General features: G+C 37.1%; 1 protein-coding gene across 2 annotated transcripts in view; it reads left to right on the forward strand.

The window, feature by feature from the left end:
• LOC117990960 (cytochrome b5 reductase 4) overlaps positions 1-21,278 on the forward strand; it is an 80,686-nt gene that overhangs the window by 50,590 nt on the left and 8,818 nt on the right. For both annotated transcript variants that reach the window (XM_034978463.2, XM_034978465.2), the window contains 5 exons: positions 15,554-15,700; positions 17,210-17,278; positions 17,679-18,313; positions 19,463-19,679; positions 20,344-20,531. In XM_034978463.2, coding sequence (XP_034834354.1) covers positions 15,554-15,700; positions 17,210-17,278; positions 17,679-18,313; positions 19,463-19,679; positions 20,344-20,531 — 1,256 coding nt within the window. The remainder of the gene's footprint in view (positions 1-15,553; positions 15,701-17,209; positions 17,279-17,678; positions 18,314-19,462; positions 19,680-20,343; positions 20,532-21,278) is intronic.

Here is a 21,278-nt window from a genome sequence, read left to right on the forward strand (position 1 = left end):
ATACCCCATACATCCAAATCTGTTGAGGCATTTAATACATGAACCCTGAAAACATTATACTTACTCCTTTTCTTGGCAGTTGTGTAATAATATGTTTCAGGGGCCGTATTATTCACATGAACAATGTCTGAACTAGTTTCCAGCTAGATTTTTTTTAAAGGATATTGCCATGTCAAATGACTAATGTTCCCCTTTCCTCTCCAACTCAAGTCGCGTCAAGCTTGTGCTAGGAGTAGGTACGACAATAGTGCAACAGGCGGGGTTTGAACCGTCGACCTTTCGGTTTTCAGTCCACTCCTTTACCTGTTGAGCTATTGAGGTCTAGAATAGGTCTATAGAATGACACAAATGTAATGTACAGTACGCGGAAAATAATGTACATCGATCTTTAGAAGGATATAGCGCATTCGTAGAGTATTGTCTCTGTCGTTGAGACCGACAAAACGTTATATAGGTATGAGTGACAGAGACAACGCTCTACAAAGCCGAAATGTCATTCTAAAGGCCGATGTACATTACTTACGGCCGCATACTGTAATAATATGTTTCAGGGGCTCTATTATAGACATGTCCACCTGGGTGTCTGGTGCACTTCGACCGTCCGCTGTGCCAGATCCTTCTTTCCACGCACATGCAAACTGTGGAACCAACTCCCATCGGCGGTGTTCCCACTAGATTACAACATGGGGTTATTCAAGGGGTGGACCAACAAATTCCTAAAAGGCCGGCAACGCATCGGCGGTTCCTCTAGTGCTGCAAATGTTCATGGGCGGCGGTAATCACTTAAGATCACGTGACCCGCGCCTGCTCGTTTGCTCGCTATCTCTATTTAAAAAAAAAAGTCTGAACATCTGTCTGAGTTTCCAGCTAGAATGACATAAATGTAACAAGGGTTTCAGAAATAATCTCGAAAGCCGGATTGAGATAAATTGCAACACTGGAATGTAACCAACCGAGCGCCTGGGGTTCTTTTCCGTCTGAACTATCTAAATACCAATTTTCAAGCTTTGCCGACGTGTTATGAGTGATGTTAAGCTATGTATTTTTCTTGGTAAGTAATTGTAATTCGTACACGGATAGTGGATACCCGCATCTGGCTGCGCTCGCACTTCCGTTTCCTATTGAATAATGTGAAATTGAATAGTAAAATACTGACCTTTTCCTCATCCCGAAAGAGTTTGCAAACATTTGCACAGAACACAATCTAAATCTCTACATAGTATAAAATGAAGTCGCTTCCCGCGTCTGTATGTATGTATGAACGCGTAGATCTTTTAAACTACGCAACGGATTTTAATGCGGTTTTCACCAATAGATAGAGTGATTCAAGAGGAAGGTTTATAGCTATAGTTTAGTTCTTAAAAAAATAGAGATCCCTAGAGAAATTGAAATAATGTGAATTAGGTCGGAAAAAAATCCTCTCATTTGAGAGTTTCCGAGGCAATGACACCTCAATGACCCCACATTAGTATCTACGTTGCACCCATGCGAAGCCGGGGCGGGTCGCTAGTGAATTGAGATGGTCCTTGCGTTTGTGGGGGTCGCCCAATGCTACGTTTTTCAGTACGGGGTCTACATTCCAGCACCAGATAAGAAAGGTGTGTGTGGGACCAAACAATTAATCTCGCTACACATCTTTACTTCTAGAGAAAGGAAGGCGTCCATACCCATAGGCTATATCATCGAACTCACTTAATAGAGGACTATGAAATAAAAGTTCGGCGGAAATTAAAATTTAAGACATACGAGTACATTATCCCTACTTGACGTATACAGCGATTCATGCAGATCTAAATCTCCAAGTCTCTTGGTCTTTAAATCTGCTTGGGCTTCAGATTAAATCCTACTTAAGAGCAGGATTTAATCCGAAGCCCAAGCCAGCCCAAGCAGGTTTTATCGTTGTCAGATCACTAGAATTATCCAAAGCCCAAACACTTTTTTTTTTCAAATTCTCGTAAAGTGAAATACGAGTAAGAAGCAGAAATTTTCAAGTAAAAAATTTAGACTTTTTGTACAGATTAACCTACGTGTGAAAACTGAAAAGTATCTAAACTCAGTAATCTTTTTATACTAATTAATAACTAGATTCTTAGACTAGACTTCGTCCGCGTGTTCAAAACTCTTTTACTCCGACACCGTTCAAAGTGGGTTTAGAAGACAAAAAACGTGACCGCATGACTTATTCATCTATGTACAAATATGTATTCTGAATGCGTACTTATACGATTTGCAATGTTCCTTGCATCGATGCAGACGTCACAATGTGGAAAGAGCGACAGCAGCAGCGCAGCTCCTATGCATGTTACGCAGAGTAAGCCTTCATACAGTTCCTTCACGTTCCCTGTATTACAATTTACAACTTGTAGGAGCCGCGCTACTATTGAAAAACTCTGTACGAAAAGTATTTTTTTTTTTAAAAAGAACATTAGCCATGTTAAATGACTAATATTCCCCTTTTTCCTCTCCAACTAAGCGTGAAGCTTGTGCTAGGAGTAGGTACGACAATAGTGCAACGGGCGGGGTTTGAACCGTCGACCTTTCGGTTTTCAGTCCACTCCTTTACCAGTTGAGCTATTGAGGCTTTTTAATGCAACTAAGTATTAGATACTTAGTTGCATTAAAAATAAATTTTCTAAACAGCAACTAGTTATATGTAAGCAGACACTAGATAGGCATGAATTATATTATTTTTATCTGGAAAGCACTTTTCTTCTTATAGCCTCTTATTTCAGAGACAAGATCTAAAGAAAATACCTAACTTTATTTTTATAACGTTAATATAATTTTTATTAGAACAAGATAAAATGTTTCACACTTTCACTCTCCGGGGGCTTTTCTCGAACTCGCCATTGGCGGTAAAGACGCCATGCTATATCTACATTCTTTCACCATCATCGTCAACCGATACACACTAATTTTTTCAGTTATTTATATCATTCTTTTGCAAAAGTAGGGCCGAGATCTACAGAACGCACTTTGACTTGGTAAAACGAGACAGATTTATGTGAGAGATATCTTGGAGAGATATAGTTCTGTCTCGTTTTAACTCTGTCTTAATTGTAAGCAAAGTCAGAGTGCGCTCTATAGATATCACCCTTAAGGTGACCATATCACGTTTCGTAGCACATAGGTCGCACTGAGATGACAAATCATTGGGCGTCTAGATTCTAGACGATGTCTGTCGCGTTGAAATAGGTAACTACTTCAACTACTACTTCAAGGACTATTGGGACTATTACTAATGTAATACCTAATATACACACTTAGACACGGTAGACATACATATCATCACTATAATATGACTTATGAGCCTAGTTTACTAATATGCAGGATTCAACAATACATAAGTAGGTAGTAGTACCTATACTTATAATATTGAGGCTCGCAGTCAATTAAGGTTCGGAGCAGGTTGTCCTCGAAATTTATTTGTCTCCAGGGAGATGGAACAATTTCATCTATCTACGATGCCTAACTACCTACTTACCTTCGATACCAAATCTCTACCTTATACCTGATAATATAATATGATCAGAATTCGACATGGAACTTAGGTAGAGTCACGTTTCCGATTAGGTAGACTAGTAGAAAATTGGTCTTTTTATATATCACTACTACACTGCGAGAATTCAAAGATGGATCTCTTTGATTTTCTGTAATAAAAAGTAGATTAGTCCACATGACTCCAAATCTTTCCATGCAAAAAATCACGTCGATCCATTGCTCCGTTGCGGTGTGATTAAAGGACAAACCGAACATGAAAATACGCTTCTAGAATTGCTGTAATGTTTTTATCTATTAGTGGCCTGCTGTTTAGGAGTTTGGTAGGCTGGTTAGTGTTGTGTGGCACTTAAACATTATGGTTTTATCGCATAACGTGGGGATAGTACCTATGCAAATTCTATTTGAAAAATCAGTTGATAATTTCTATCCCTAATAGTCCAGTCGTATTAGACATTCAAAGTTACATTAATTCCCATACAGCTGAAAATTTGTACGAATTTTAGGAACACTATTATAAATAAAATGTGAAAAGTCCCAATCGAACCGACATTTGCAAAAAAAAGATATTCAAGGTCAAAGTTACAAATATGGGTTCTTGCATTTTTCAGCCAAACGGTAAGTTTTATCATTTAAATAGGTACAACCAAATTGTAGATCATGCAATTATCTATAAAAATTGTCTTTACAATTTTTCTCCTAAGAGTCACCGTTTCTGAGATATTACGATTCAAATAGTTGAAAAAATAGTTTTCTTCATAATTTGCAAAACTATACACCAAATTTAAACGTCATTGGAGCTATAATGAAAGTGAAAGTATTTTCATATTGGTCAGTTTATCTAGTACATACAAACGCAACAATTTTTGAGAATATAAATAATCACACTAATATTATAAACGCGAACGTTTGTCTGTAGCCAGTGGGCTAGTGTTGGATTGATCATGATGTATTGAGATCTAGTAGCCCTAATGTGACCCTGCAACCTACTCGTGTGCCTGCAAGCTATAGGTAGTGATATCGAATTCGCAGTATTGTTTAATTAACTATGTATTCTATTCTAAGCTTTTTAATTAACCTTAACTAATCTTAACACATCAAGCGTTGTCAACCGTCGCCTAAGCGTCGTCTTTAATTAGTTTTAGAGTTCCCATTATATTACAAAGTTAAATTCAGCGCCCTGAGGACCAATTTCTTGACTGAAGATTATATTTATGTACCTATTAGCGACAAAAGGTTGTACAAAATACTTGAATGCTTTGATGGCTTTTCCTGATCGGAAATTCTAGTCGAAGAGTCAGTAGAGATAACGAGGCGGCATATTTGACAAAAGCTAATATAGTAGTTCTAGCTGCGTTGTCTGATTGGTAGACTAGATCTGCCAGTTTATATTTTTCAAGTTGGTGGAACTGCCTGGTATTTCAGGTCGCCTTAATTAAATGTGCAACAAAACGAAACGTTCTTGGTATGAAGGTGGTGTGGATTGTAAACTAAAGTACCTTTTCGGTTTCTTAAAAAAACAACTTTCACTATGCACATTTCAAAACACCCACCATGGTCTAGTAGGTCTAGTTTATTATATTATACAGTTATTTACCATTATAAACCTTACAAATTTTCAGATTAGATATCAAGCACCTCCTCGAAATTTCCTACGGGTTTTTGTTCTATAGGTAAAATTTACGGCGCTGGAATTTGATATGACATCGCGAAAGAAGTCCTCTTGAAGAAGAGGAATCTTGTACCTCAATCACATTTCACACTTTATTATTCAATTAATTATCACTAAATGACTCTAACTTAATTTTGTTCCTCGAAAATCATTTCATCGCACATCAACATGGCTTGAATTCATTCGAACAAGATTAATTCATTGAATAAAACCAGAAAATCTAATACTTATAAACTAACCTCGTGTAGGTAATAGGTATCTAAAAATGGGAAAAGTAAATAAATGAACTCATGATTCTAAGCTTATTTTGTGGTTAATATATGACCACAAATGTGTCAAAACATCAAATTAATCGTGGTATGTTACCTATTAGCTACATTAAAAGTAACTAAATGAAACCATGATTACGAATTGTGGATTCAACTGAACCAAATAATATAATACTGCTTTGGCTGAATAATTCTGGACCTTAATTTCCAGCTCAATGGCTTGAATTTAAGGTCCAGAATTGTTAACATGAACGAAATCAATAGTAGAAATACGTTTCCTGTCTTTTATACCTTCGACTCCAACTGAGGGAAATACATACGTGCTCTAAATATGTTCAATGGATCATTCTTCGGCATCTATCTTCTGTGACTTAGAAATTTTATTAACTATAACTAAAATATATAACTATTTAGTCGTTGTTTTTTGGCGAGTAACATTTGGGAAAACCACAGTAGGTATGTATCTTTCTGTATATATAAAATTCAAAGTCCTGACTGACGGACTTATTATCAACGCACAGCCTATGCCACTGGTCCTAGAGATATGAAATTTGGAAAGTGTGTTCTTCGTAAAGAGCAGGTATCCACTATGAAAGGATTTTTCAAAATTTCACCCCTAAGTGGGGATTTTAAAGACGAAGTCGCGAGTATAAGCTGGTTAGAAAAATATACCTATGGGAGAAACAGTCTGACTGACATATTAACATACAGCTCTGATCTAGGAACTTGAGATTTTGCGTGTAGCCTCTACATCATGTAGGTTCTCTCTAAAGTCTACATTCTATAGTCAAGACCATTGACTTATATATTACTTCGTATGGACATGGCTATTGAACAAACAAAATGGCACCGACTCAGTGGTGCACCAATGCAACCTCAGTGACGTCTGGATTTTAAACGGGTCGTTCATTAGTATCTAAGAAGCGCTGATTTATTTGGTTCCAAAATCGTGAAAAATTTTGTTCGCTTGACCATATCTTGTCATTTATATCGATGTTCAAGACAGTCGATTTTAGAATCCACTCGGATGAAGTAGCCGAAGAAAGCGTGTATTTTTTATGATATAATATAGTGTATTTTATCCAAGTATATCTGTAGTCTGTACATACCTACATACTCTTAATTCTAAACACACACACTATGATTACAAAACTTTTCGTATTTTCATATAAAAGTTTTTTTTATGAAGTCGAAATGTTTGTTATATCTAGAGATTCTTATATCGGTACAAAAAATTTAACGTGCGTATAAATATTTTTCCGACTTAAGGTCGGTATTAAAAGAATTTGCATTCTAAAAGTTTCCGGAATCTTAATCACGTAATAAGTTTTGAACATAATATTTTGAATATGTTCAAAGGAAAATTATTGAATATCTTTTCTTTTTAGTTGTAATTACGGCTTATTACTTTAAATCTCTCATTTATTTAGTATATTTGTTTCAAAAGTCCTTTTGCTGTTGTTTTATTTATACGTAATCTTTGTTTTGCATTGTTTGGAATTCAATAATCCTGTGAGCTCCTTCTTTATGTTTCTCTTAGCGAATATTTTTTTTTGTAGTTTCAGGCATCAGCGCCAGCGGGACTTTAATAAGTTGCATTTACTTTACTTTTATTTCAAAAAAACTAATATACAAGTTGCAGGCGTATTGTTACAATCCAATTTTGCTTGTTTGTATATCAGATTTATTATAAATTTAAAGCCTGAAAATGGCTTTCGTTAGGCGACGTCGCTTGTCCATGTTAAACGGAAATTAAATAACTTAATTGGATGCGGTGACTCGTGCTAGTCGACTGTTGCAATGAATATTAAAAGTTTGTTTATATCAACTTATACCTTTAGTAAGTTTTTTTTTAATTTTATTAAAATTTACAAAGTGCTTTTTAATTGTCAAGTAAATCTACCCAACCACATGCTCTGCTTCGGAATGTTCTTCCTATGCAAATGTAGTTAGGTACATCAATCTCATAGGTACATTAAAAAGTGATCCTATAAGGGTTCCGTTTTTCCTTTTGAGGTACGGAACCCTAAAAATAAAGTCCTGTCTCACTTTAACTTATCAACCTAAACTCTCGGGCTGAAAGCTGAAGTTCCCCTTATTTAGCAAGGCATAACGCAGAAGTTTCGAAATTCTCAAGGGATAGGGATAAGGGAATACAAAGGATTTATATTTTCGCGCGCGAAATCGCGGGCGTTCGAAATTACATAATATCAGTCGAAAGAGATTAGATAGTAGATTAATAAAACCGGCCACGTGCGAGTCAGGCTCGCACACTGAGGGTTCCGTACTACAGTCGTATTTTTTCGACATTTTGCACGATAATTCAAAAACTATGATGCTTTTTAAATAAAAATCTGTTTTAGAATGCACAAGTAAAGCCCTTTCATATGATACCCCACTTGATATAGTTATATTACTTCGAATATTGAAAATACTAATTATTAGTTCATGACCACAATTTAATTTTTTTTTGTGTGATCTAACCCTAAATTCACGGTTTTCAGATTTTTCCCCTAAAGCCAGCTACAACCTACCTGCCAAATTTCATGATTCTAGGTCAACGGCTGTAGGTTTCTTGACAGACAGACAGACAACAAAGTGATCCTATAAGGGTTCCGTTTTTCCTTTTGAGGTACGGAACTCTAAAAAACTAAGATTTTTTCTTAATAGGTTGTTATTATTTTTTCACATCAACTTCCAACAATTAATTAAAATACATGGTTCAAATAGGACAGATCCGATTATTATTTTCTTAACAATTTTTTTTTGTTTTAACTCGTTTCGTTGGTTTAATTTATTTTTAAATTCCAATTTTCTTCCTACTAAAAGTTTTCCAATTATATTTCTTTAGAAAACTTTACGCGACGTAAACTGTTTAATCAAAAATCTCCTTGTTTAGTAATTTTATTATGGTTTTATAATTTACAAACAAAAAGTCATACTTTTTAGAAACAAAAAGCCAAACTTTTTAATCATTCTTTGTTACTAGTGTTACAAAAAAATACCTCAAAGTTTTCAACTCAATAATAATGTTAATGTATACTTAAACTATTAGAAATCTAAATATGTAAAGATAAATCCTGAATCACTGACTGACCCAGCCGAAACATTTTTGAAGCTATAAAGCTGCACCTTTAATATAAACCAGAATAAGGACCAGAACCGATTTTTCTGAATTCCCACGGCAGCGAAGCCATGGGTGGTCGAAATAATAAATTAGCTTTAAAGATAAATTAAATAATTTCACGGGCACGTGTTAAATAACATTATTACCTACAAAAAACATTTCTTGTAAAAATAACCCTTTTGCGGAGGATAAACGAAAAGCCCTTTTCTGATAAGAAAGAAAAAGAAAATAAAGTGCTCACATTTCCCGAACAAGACATTTTCCTGTTCACTCACAGCCGACGACACAAGCAACGTAGGTATACCTACCTATCAGAAGCTCGTGGAAAATTTTGAGCAAGTCTTTGAAAATTGCTAAAAACTTGTGACACAGTTCCACTATCATTTCTGAGAGTGTTAAGCTAGACTTGCCAACTGGCTTGTAATATATATATCGTGATTTTTTTCATTTAAACTGATATTATGTGAAAATTCACTACCCATAAATAAATAAAAATAAAAATCTTTTTTATTCAAATAAACTTTTACAAGTACTTTCGAATAGTCGGATGCATCTACCACATATTGAGTATAAATGTGAAAGTGTGTTTGTTTATTGGTACTACGCCGCAACGGAACAAAGATTCAACTTGATCTATTCCATAGATGTGGTTAAAGACATGGAGAGTGACAAGGGCTAATGGTAATGTTTATCCCGGGAAACCAAAGAGTTCCCACGGGATTTTGAAAAACCTAAACCCACGCGGACTAAGTCGCAAGCATCGTCTAGTATTTCTATTTAAAAAATCCGTGAGATGTCGTGGGACACTCAACAAAAGAGAAGCTGTAGCCTACTTCGCTCACTCATATGGAGATTTCATCAAGACGTTTCATCGATTGTTACCCCCTTTTCAAGCTTTTCGCTTCAAAACGTCATTTAGTGCCTTGAAGTTAGTTAGACAAGCAGATTTTGAAATAATAAATATTATAAAATACCTTTCAGAAACTTATAAAACGTGAACCCATCTCTAACAAGTTTAATATTAATTGGTACACTGTACAAACTCATAATATACTTAACATAGAAAAATTCATTGTACGTACAACTTTCAGGTATGATCAAACTTCTAATAAAATATTTCCACTTGCTCTCCAGTCTCCTGCAGCTAATGCGCTGAAAAGTCTTTAGAATATTTTCTTACTGTGTTGGCTAATCTTGTAACTTTTTTACCTGAGTAAACCTGAGTAACATTATAAAGTCCGTACAAAACGAGTCCTCACGCGCCATTTTAACTCTATGGGGGTCAACTGTCATGTCAAAAGTACGGTTAACCTTTAAAATAAGGACTAAAATCGTACTTTTGACAAGCAAAAAGTAAAAATGGCGCGTGAGGAGTTAATTTTTACGCGTTAGGTATACCTACTAGCCTTTGCCCCATAGGAAAAGGTAAGAATTCTCTCCTCAGTGCTTTGCCCGCAACTTTGTTCGTAGGTACCTACATAATATGTAATTTATACCCTATGCTACTTCTGGATAAAGTAGCTTCCTAATGGTAAAAGAATTATTAAAAACAGTTAATTAACTTCAGAATTTATCGATTACAAACAAATATTTCCCCTTTATTATATAAGTATAGATTTGTTACAATGATTTCGGTGCTGATATCCCTAGTTCGGCCATTTTTAATAATGACATAATATTTCATTCATAAATTCACTTCACTAGCATAATAAATTGGGTTTCTGAAAATACTTCATATTCTGCAACTAAAATAATTAAGTACTTAACTATGTATATAAACAGGCAGACATTTTATCTTTATTCACATTTTTCAATTCGGACAATGTTTCGATTCGGAGATCGTTGGTTTCAATCAAATTCAATCGCCCTAAACGATCCGTCACTCCAAATTCCAATTCGTAGTCCCCTTCCTACCTTATTGGAATTCGGATCGGAATTTTGCAACCGTGAGCGTAGGTAGATATTGAAAATATCGGAACTCGGAAGGGTTCGACAACGACATGCCGTGTTCAACGTGTTGTGTGTGTGTAACCACAATTTAACTTTTTTGTGTGATATAACCACAAATTCACGGTTTTCAGATTTTTCCCCTAATGTCAGCTAAAAGACCTACCTACATGCCAAATTTCATGATTCTAGGTCAACGGGGAGTACCCTGTACCTTTAGTACTATTATATCTTCTGTGCCTGTAGGTTTCTTGACAGACCGACAGACAGACAGACAACAAATTGATCCTATAAGGGTTCCGTTATTCCTTTTCAGGTATGGAACCCGGTAAAAAGAAAATTATACTTAGGTAGGTATATTATTCATAGGTAGTACGTAAGGAAAAGGGTTTGTGAAAACAACTTTCAGGCTGTTTTCATTTTAATATTTGTCGCCATTTACGAGGGTCGGTGGAGACAAGCACAGAAGATTATAGTAATGGCTCCGTCGTCCTTAGGTCATTTATTTTGTGCTAGCTTTTGCTTGTTAGTTCCCACACGCGTAAATTCGTTTTCAGTCTACTTATAAGGGCTTATGTTATGAGGCTCTTACTAATAAAATTGTACACTTTGTTAAATTATACTTCATAGATACTATGGTAGTACTAATTAGATAGGTACTATACAAAGGTAAAATTTGTTAGTTTGAATATGGAGCCATAGGTGCAGAACTCTAGCAAAAACAGCGTTATTGTTATACTACCCAAACAATCTAATACTAATAATAACCATTTGCCTTATTTTGTAGTTTTAGTGATTTAGTATTTGTCAACCCCGCAGTGTATAGCGTGCAAAACTCGGGTCAATGCCCCGCCTACGATGTAGCATTGACGCCGAATGGCCTACTTACACAGCGTTCGTTGATCTCTAGCGTCAGTCAGATGTTTTATTTGGAATATATCGTGAACTTTTTCAAAATGTAATTGTTTTTAGATTTTTTCGCGTTTTTTTGGTGTTATCATATCAGTAATCATCAGTCTTCGTTTTTGCTAGCGTTCTGGTTACACCCTGTATAATAGTTAAGTATAATTAAAGCATTTCTTTACAGACTCTGATTAATTAATCTGTTTACTCAACATGTACATACTACGTACCTATCAGCGGTTTCGCTAACAAAGTTCGTAGTTATGTTTGTATTCAAATTTAATTATTGTATTAAAGGTGAAACGAGGGTAAGGGCCTAAACAAACAAAAAATATTGCTATTTGCCAGTTTTCGGCTTTCCACATTTTCATCATGGACTTTGCCTATGCACCTAAGTATGACAATCAAGTTTGCAAGAAAATAGAGAGAAATTATTATTAGAAAAGTGATAGTCCCTTTTTCCTTAGTTTGCTTAAAAGATAAGTAAAATATAATGCATAAATTATAAGTTCTCACGCGCCATTTTAACTTTTTGTGTCAACTGTCAAGTGAAAAGTACGATTTTAGTCCTTGTTATAGAGGTGAATAGGACATTTGACATGACAGTTGACACATAGAGCTAAAATGGCGCGTGAGTTCTCATTTTGTACGGACTAAAGGCGAAAGTTTGTGTGTGTGTGTGTGTGTGTGTATGTTTGTTACTCCTTCACGCAAAAACTACTGGACGGATTTGGCTGAAATTTGGAATGGAAACACATTATACCCTGGATTAACACATAGGCTACTTTATAACCCGGAAAATCAAAGAGTTCCCGCAGGATTTTGAAAAACGTAAATCCACGCGGACGAAGTCGCGGGCATCAGCTAGTCATGAATAATTGTCAGTTCGGGGTAACAAGGGGCCGCCTATAGTGCGCCCCTAACGCATTTCAGCGAAAAGATGGCGAAAAGCTATTTGTTCACCTTTTAAGTAAACTTTAAAAATACCTGTAAACTAATTTGAAACTGAATACTTCGTTATGCTATATAGTTTGATTGTATATTATATTTTTATCCTATGTGATCCTTGAAAGGCACACATAACGCAGGATGGCTCATGGTATAGGTAAATCCCGCAAATTGCTAATGCGCGTTGCCGCCATTTTAATGACGTCAGCACTAGACTGAAGTTTCGAGCTGATGGTATATTTTTATTTTTTACTACGAAGTAGTACATAAAATTTCGATTTTTACTTAAATATACATCAAAATGACGTTATTTCAATGTTAATGAGACATGGTTCCAGCGCAATATCAATTTGCGGGACTTATAGGTAATGACACGACTTATGTAGGAGGTATAGACTATAGATAGGTACTGTACGACGCGCAACGTTGAATTTTACCTTCAAATTTCAAACAATGCATATTGAGTCTCCTTCGAAAGCTCCCGAGCGTACCTCATACAAATGAAGTTTGAATCTCACCTATTAACGCACAGCTCAAACTACTAGTCGGATCGGACTGAGAGGCATGCAGGAACTATTATGACGTAGACATCGGCTAAGAAAGGATTTTTGAAAATTCAACTCCTAAAGGGTAAAATAGAAGTTTGAAATTTGTGTAGTCCACGCGGACGAAGTCGCGGGAATAAGCTAGTCTAAGTATATAAAAGGAAAGGGTGACTGACTGACTGACTGACCGACTGATCTATCAACGCACAGCTCAAACTACTGGACGGATCGGGCTGAAAGGCATGCAGATAGCTATTATGACGTAGGCTAAGAAAGGATTTTTAACAATTCAACCCCTAAGGGGGTGAAATTTGTGTAATCCACGCGAACGAAGTCGTGAGGATAAGCTAGTATTCAAATAAGAATCGAACTTCGTTAGTATGGGCAGCGCTGGGAATACACTTCTCTTAAAACAAATGGAACTCAGAGCTTACAAAGGATGGAAGAGGAACGTGACGCAAATTTTAAGCCGAGTGTTGTGGGGAATTTAAAATAGAAGGATTTGACATAACAACACGTCATGTAAGCTGGGGTAATCCCTTTTGAGATGATAATACTTTTTGTTTATTGTGGGAGGTATTAGCTGATGCTCGTGAATTTCGTTTTTTTTAATCCTAATATTTTTAGGGTTCCATGCCTCAAAAGGAAAAAAGGAACCCTTATAGGATCACTTCGTTGTCTGTATGTCTCTCCGTTTGTCGTGTCTGTCAAGAAAAGCTATAGGGTATTTCCCGTTGACCTAGAATCATGAAATTTGGCAGGCAGATAGGTCTTATAGCACAAGTATAGGAATAAATCTGAAATGCCGTGAATTTGTGGTCACATCACAAAACAAAATTAAAACGTCTTCATGAACCAATAATTATTATTTTCAATTTTCAAAGTAAGATCACTATACCAAGTAAGATACCTAATATATGAAAGGGCTTTACCTGTACATTCTAAAACAGATTTTTATTTATTTTTATGCATAATATTTTGTGATTTATCGTGTAAAATGGCAAAAAATACGACTGTAGTACGGAACTCTCGGAGCGTGAGCACGCCCGAGTCTGACTCGCACTTGGCCGGTTTTTTTCGGTATGTCCGTTGCTATGTCCATCTACAGGACGCAATATAATATGTGCCATATTATTTCGTCATGTATGGTTAATGAATCAATCTGTATTATTTCATCATGATCAACCCATCGCCGGCTCACTACAGAGCACGGGTCTCCTCTCAGAGTGAGAAGGGTTTTGGCCATAGTCTACCACGCTGGCCAAGTGCGGATTGGCAGACTTCACACACCTTTGAGAACATTATGGGGAACTCTCAGGCATGCAGGTTTCCTCACGATGTTTTCCTTCACCGTTAAAGCAAGTGATATTGTGATTACTTAAAAACGCACATAACTCCGATAAGTTAGAGGTGCCCGGGATCGAACCCCCAACCTCCGATTGGAAGGCGGACGTCCTAACCAGTAGGCTACCACAGCTGTATTATTTACATTTTTTTATTATTACGCCATAGCCAAGAACACAAACGTATATGAATTAAAATAGACTTAAGATTTTGTAGATTCGTAAGTTTATCACGCAGAACGTAGAACGGTTAACCGTTTATACGTATATTTACCAATACCAATTAGTATTTAACTCAGCATTATGTCATATCATGCAGTATCATGCTATACAGGGAATTTTAACGGCGATATCGATAAGCCATTTTTATGTAAATATGATGTCATGGCCGATTTGGCTAGGAAAGGACACACTTGGCTGAAGTTCTTTATGAATAGTGCCGATGTAAAAATGTAGCTTCATTAAGCGCTTTCTTTGTTCAAGCACGAGTATAAATTGTGATCTTTACTAAAGCAGTGACCTGTATTTTAGACAAAAATGGCAAAAACGGCTTTGTAACGACTAGCGTCGCTCACGTTGTAGAAAGCATTTTCAAAATAGCTTTTAAGTCCGGAAATGTTCCGGAAATAAGCAAGGAAAGTTTTCTTTGATGTCATTTGCAATAGCATTAGACGGGATCAGTGATGTGGTTATCTCAGGATTTGTTGTCAGTGTATCAAAAATGAAACGAAGAATAGCAGCCATCATATCGCCAATAGGCCTATTTCAAATTAGTATGATCCAATCATAGCCAACATTAAGACGTCAAAATGATAAAATGCGCTTTTATAATATTTTGTTAAATAACCACCTAAACACCAATATTTCAGAGGGAATATCTTTTTTAGTTAAGTTTATGTCGATAACTGTTTTTTCATAATACTCAAAATATAATTAAACAATAAATATAAATTATTTTGCTATTATAATTATTTGACCAATGTTTGTGACAATACGCCAACTTTTTCACAACCAATATTGACTATTCTGAAACAGAGAGTGCATGGAGTAGAATTGTTACTTTATAAGTTTTTTGAAGTGAACCTTTTTATCCGCATAGGAAAGCCTCCGTATGACGGTAATATTATGAACAGTAATGGTTATCGATATGCCGTCATCTAAGCGGTGAATTATGAATTTGAATGGATTAGATTAGATTATTGAATTTGGACTTATCGTTCCTCCGGTACCTAATTCGGAGAGAACGTCAAGCAGAGACGACTCAAAAGGTGAAACTTGTTAATAAATCATTGTTTTTTTAGGCAATCCACGCAACAAATGTGTGCTGCAACCTGGACACAGTCTGATGGACTGGATACGGCTGGGGAACTCAGGGAAGGACCTCACCGGCGTGGGCGGCCGCATCCGTCCCGTCACGCCTGCGGAACTTGCTGCACACAGCACACAAAGTAAACTAGTGAATAAGCCCCCCGATTGCCATCTGTATGCTTAGTATAAGATTTTATGTCGAGAGTCGAAACACAATACCGTCAAAGTAAAATGAACCTAAAGAGCCTTGAATTGAAGTCAAAAATTCAATGCCACTGATTTTAATTTCGCAACGTTTCCGCTTGGAGCGCTGGCTGTAGATGTGTAGACTAACTTGAACTTTAAAACAAGGCAGTTAAGATTCAGCTTACTATAATGCGGAAGGTTTTCGACACTCGAATACTATCAACGTTGGTCAGACATAAAATCTCGTACTAAAGGTACTGGAGCTGTCCTGACCTCGTAAGCCTAAAGATCCAAACGCATTCGCCCTGCGCTGCGAGACGCGGTAGCATACAAACTCACATAAATTTGTTGCGCCGCATCGTACAGTGCAACTCAAGTGTGTTGGGACCTTAATCGTATAACACATAGTGGATATAGAATGATGCAAACGCGCTTGTCATGCTCAGTAATCGTATTCAAGTGCACTGAGTTCTCGCCCTGCTCATTATTCATGCAAACGCTAAGCTCGTATACCTAACACTTGAAACAAACACTACGGGCGACGCAAGCTGCATAGCACGACGTCGCACCGAACGCGCGCGAAGGTGTGTATGATTTGTTATGTAAGCAACTACATGAATTATCGCAGTGCAGCTCGCAACGATAACTGTAGGAGCCTGGACCAAAGCTCTAACGCTCGCTGCAGAAGTAAATATGAAGACTTATTATAGAGAGAGCCAGCGCGTGCTAGACCTTCCTTATTTTATAAAAGTTCTCTGCGTATTGTCTCCAACACTGGGAGGAATGTTTGTTTGGATCATGGTGGCTTTCGGAGATAACAGAGGTAATAAAGGTGTAAAAAATCTTACGTTAAAGTATAAAGTCTAATTTTTTTGTATTTTGTTCAGAATTGTAGGTATTAGAAATCACGTCATACATTGCCAAACACTTAGTATGGCAATGTATGACTTAACCTTCTAAGTTTAATAAATTATTAACGATTAAGGATTTCTGGCGGTAGTTCCCACGACACGAAGTGTCTGGCAATGCATGACGTGATTTCTAATACTACTCCGAAGAAAATATAAAAAAGTTTTATCACCTGTTATCTCCCTAAGCCATGATGATCCAAACAAACACCCAAACAAACGTTCCTCCCAGTGTTGCCGACGATACGAAGAGAAACTTTCAGCTTTTATAAAATAAGAAAATTCTGCCACGCGCTGGCTCTCTCTACAAGCTATACCAACTTTGTTAACCTGTTTATTTATTCTCTAAAGTACTTTACCCTTTACTACCCCTTAATAATCTTTGAAACATTTTAAGTTTCAATTAATTTACATAGCTTTCAAATAGCTTCCATTGCTAGGTATACATTTCGTGCAACAAATTCACAAAAATAAATATTCATGAATTAATGTTACTAAAAGGGGTTGCTTGTTTTATTCAGTAAGATGATAATTTTGTAACGTTTTCTTTTTCAGAGGACGCCTGGTTAGCGATACGAGGGAGAGTTTATAATATCTCACATTATTTAGCTTATCATCCTGGAGGTATTACCATTACTATTTTACCCAGTCCAAATGCTGATAGAATGCTCTTTATAGTTGCTGCTCACCCAAAATTCACAGGCAAATCATACTAGCTGATGGCCGCGACTTCGTGCGCATGGATTTGATTGTCCGGGATAAAAAAAAAAGTTGCATATGTCGCTCTCCAGGTCTTTAACTGTATCCATGTCAAAAATCACGCCGATCCGATGCTTCGTTGCAGCCTGTTTGAAGAACGAATCAATAAAAAAACAATACTTTCGCATTTATAATAATATGAGTACCTAGTGATTACGAAGTTGAGAGTGAAGTTCATCCTATTAGCATTTTCGGACGAGGCAATATTTTAGAAACATAATTTGCCAATATAATTACAATGTCACATTTCATATTCCATTTGCAGGGCCAGAAGAACTTATGCGTGGCGCTGGTATTGATGCTACGGAACTATTCGATAAAATCCATCCCTGGGTCAATTATGATTCACTTCTGGCAAAATGTTTAGTGGGACCTCTTCGGTTCGACAGGCCAGACGCTGAGGAACTTTTCGATATCACAAATCCATCCCCTAAATCCGACCGCTTACGAGAACCGTCTAAAGCACAAGAACTAGTAAGGAAATCTATGGAAAACTTAGCAAATTGTATAACGCCCGTTAGAAAGAAAATTACGGCTAAAAGCGAAGAAAACGTCAAAGGTAGCCCGCCGAGTAAAATAATGCAGAGTCTAATACAGTCGAGTGACTTGCCGGTCTCGATAAGCCGGCGAGCGGGGTGGGGTCAAGTGGAAACCAAAGACAAGTCTAAAGACTTGCCGTCTCCGCTGCGCTTTGATTGGATTCAAACGTCGGCGAAGCTTACTATCTCAATATACACAGGGCCTTTAGTAAATCCAGGTGGTTCTGCGAGGATTACCGACGGTGTTCTCTTCATAGAAGTGGCAACAAATGGATGGCTTAGGACGATTAAGTTGGTACCTGAGGAGGCATTAAAGGAACCCTTACAATTAAGAGTTTATTCTGAAAGCGGGAAAGTAGAGGTATGTAAATAGAATATTTTGTTACGTGTAGGTAATATGTACTAGCGACCTGCTCCGGCTTCGCACGGGTGCAATTTAGATTTTTTTTAAATTCCGTGGGAGCTCTTTGATTTTCCGGGATAAAAAGTAGCCTATGTCACACTCCAGGTCTTAAACACACATCACCACCACCATCAAAAAATCTCGTCAATCCGTTGCTCCGTTGCGACGTGAATTAAGGAAAAAACAACAAACAAACACTCTTTCGCATTCAAATATTATAAAATGGGTGGTGATGTACAAATATTATATAATGTCGGTATATGACTATTCATATAACGAATACTACCACTACAATACTACCTATCTTGGAATCCGGCGTTCTTTGCGCTAAAACTCGTCTTTGTGTTCCCAAAACTTTACTAATTTACAGTTTTCTTACTACCACTTGAGAACTTGTCGACGTTATAAACTTTGACACATAATGCTCGTAGGAACTTATCTAAAATTAAATTCTCTCGGTGCTTAGTTCTTACTGTGGTATGTGAACTTTGACTAATTTGCAAAACTAAGCTACTACTTTACTAAACTATTCCTTGCAAACTATTATGAAAAAATGTTTTTAGATATTATAAACTTAAAAGCTGCTAGTAAAAGTATATAGCCACTGTATTTCCACACGATCACCACCACACGATCCACCAGGCTTCGCTCGAGTGTTTGCTCTACCTACCTACCTAACATCATCATCATCGCATGCCTTGCCTTCTGTCCTTGCCTTGGTTCAATAGTTCCGGAGTTTATCGATTAGGTACAAGCAAATCTTTCCCATTTATAATATTTATAACATTAGATATAATAATAACAGTTATTATCAATCATCGAACTACAATTTTTATACTACCGAAATATCTAAGACTAAATTTAAGATTAACCTTTAACCTATTAATTTCTTAAAAGTAACAGTTCGTACATCTAATTCCCACTGGCATTACGTAGGTATTATTATAAATGAAAATATATTCTCTGTGATAAATCCCTAATCCAAAGAGGTATTATACGCCGCTATTACTTTATTAATGTAGGACTTTAATTAGCGTAATTCTATTGTATACTTACTTACCTGCATTTGACTAATTCGCATTATCTAACGTGAAAATTATTTTACAGGTTATTGCGTTAAAGGCAGCGAGCAAGGTTTGGAAGAATATCGGGGAGACGACATACGGAGCCGCGGTGCCTATTTCATCACCTCGGTCGGTGAACTGTCGAGTGATGCATGTTGAACGTGTCTCTCACGACACGACACTGCTTGCCTTGTGCCCGGAGACTGGACCTGTACTTGTACCTTTGGGATACCATGTACGAGTTCACCATAGAGTTAATGGTAAGACTTGGTGTTTTAAGCGGCTCCAATATGCACTGGAATCATGACAAGAATCGGCTTGTGGTTTACCTCGGTCGGTGAACTGTCGAGTGGTGCATGTTGAACGTGTCTCTCACGACACTACCCTACTTGCCTTGTATACGTAGTTAGCCAAGTTCTTGTACCTTTGAGAGTTCCCATTAAGTTACCATTTAAGAGTTCACCATAAAGTTAATGGTATGATTTTGTGTTTTTAAGCGACTTCAAAAATGTGGCTTAAAACACAAAACTAACACATGACGTCAAAGAAGCGGCTCTTGAACCACTCAGCTCGCAGGTGTGTACGTGGTGGTGGTACGTACGTAAAGCTGTGAAGCCTCCTTTAAATAATATAAAGTAACCCCGTATAATTCCAACTACGCAAACTATACGTAGGTACAGTCCGTACAAAATGACTCCTCAGGCGCCATTTTAAATCTATGGGTTAACTGTCATATCAAAAGTACGGTTCACATCTAAAATCGTACTTTTCACATGAAAGACACAAAAAGCTAAAATAGCGCGTGATGAGTTAAAGCGTTATAATACGCTGTAGGTACGCTTTTATCTTATACGCAAACTAATTGGTCCCAAACTTTGATGATACAGTGGATTAGTGGGCTTATAAGTTTTATTATTATCGCAGATAAGGAATGCGTCCGCTCCTACACGCCAGTGGGCGACCACTGGGATCGTTTCGGGAGCGATTTGAGCGCGCTCAAACTGACCGTGAAGAGGTACGACACGGGCGCTCTGTCGCCTCATCTCGCTGACTTGAGAGCTGGGGATTCATTGACATTGTCAGGGCCTTACGGGAACTTTCAGTTACAAAAGGTGAGACAACTAAAGAAAAGCTTTTTAATCACTCGCTGCTGTAGACAAATTAATCTTTTTAGTTGGTAAAGTTCTTCGCACATTACACTGACTCGACACGAATCCAACAGCGTTCGAACTTTCGATTCAGAATCGCATCAGAGTCGCGTGGCTCAATAGCTCAACGGATAAGTAGGGGACTGGATTCCGAAACGTCGGCGGTTCAAACCCTACTCGTTGCACTGTTGTCGTACCCACTCCTGGCACAAGCTTTACGCTTAGTTGGAGGAGAAAAGAGCCAATTAGTTATGAGTAACATGGCTAATATTATTTTGAAGAAAAATCCACCGTAAAGAACAGGATATTATTATAAAGCTCACATTTTCCTTGCTTTACTGGGAGTCGACTCGAAGTGGAGTCGCGTCGAGTTTGTGTAATGTGCGAAGACCGTTAGACTTAGTCGGTGCCTTAATGACTACGCCAAGGTTAAACTTCTTTGCTTTTATTACAACGCTCTTTTAAACTTTTGTTTTTTTAAAGTAAGTAAATTCTATAGACGAAATCGGAAGTTTGCCTAAAAAGCTTTGCTTTTAAAAAGCAAATGTTACTTTAGTAGCCTGTTTAATCATTACCGCAATACCTGTTCTCTTAAATAATATTATACCTACCAGTACGTATTTAATGAATATTTTACAAAAAACCGGCAAGTGCGAGTCGGACTCGTGCGCTGAGGGTACCGTGGTTCCGTAGGTACTACAGAAGTAAAAC

The sequence above is a fragment of the Maniola hyperantus genome, chromosome 19 (assembly GCF_902806685.2).
Source record: "Maniola hyperantus chromosome 19, iAphHyp1.2, whole genome shotgun sequence".
NCBI lineage: Eukaryota > Metazoa > Arthropoda > Insecta > Lepidoptera > Nymphalidae > Maniola > Maniola hyperantus.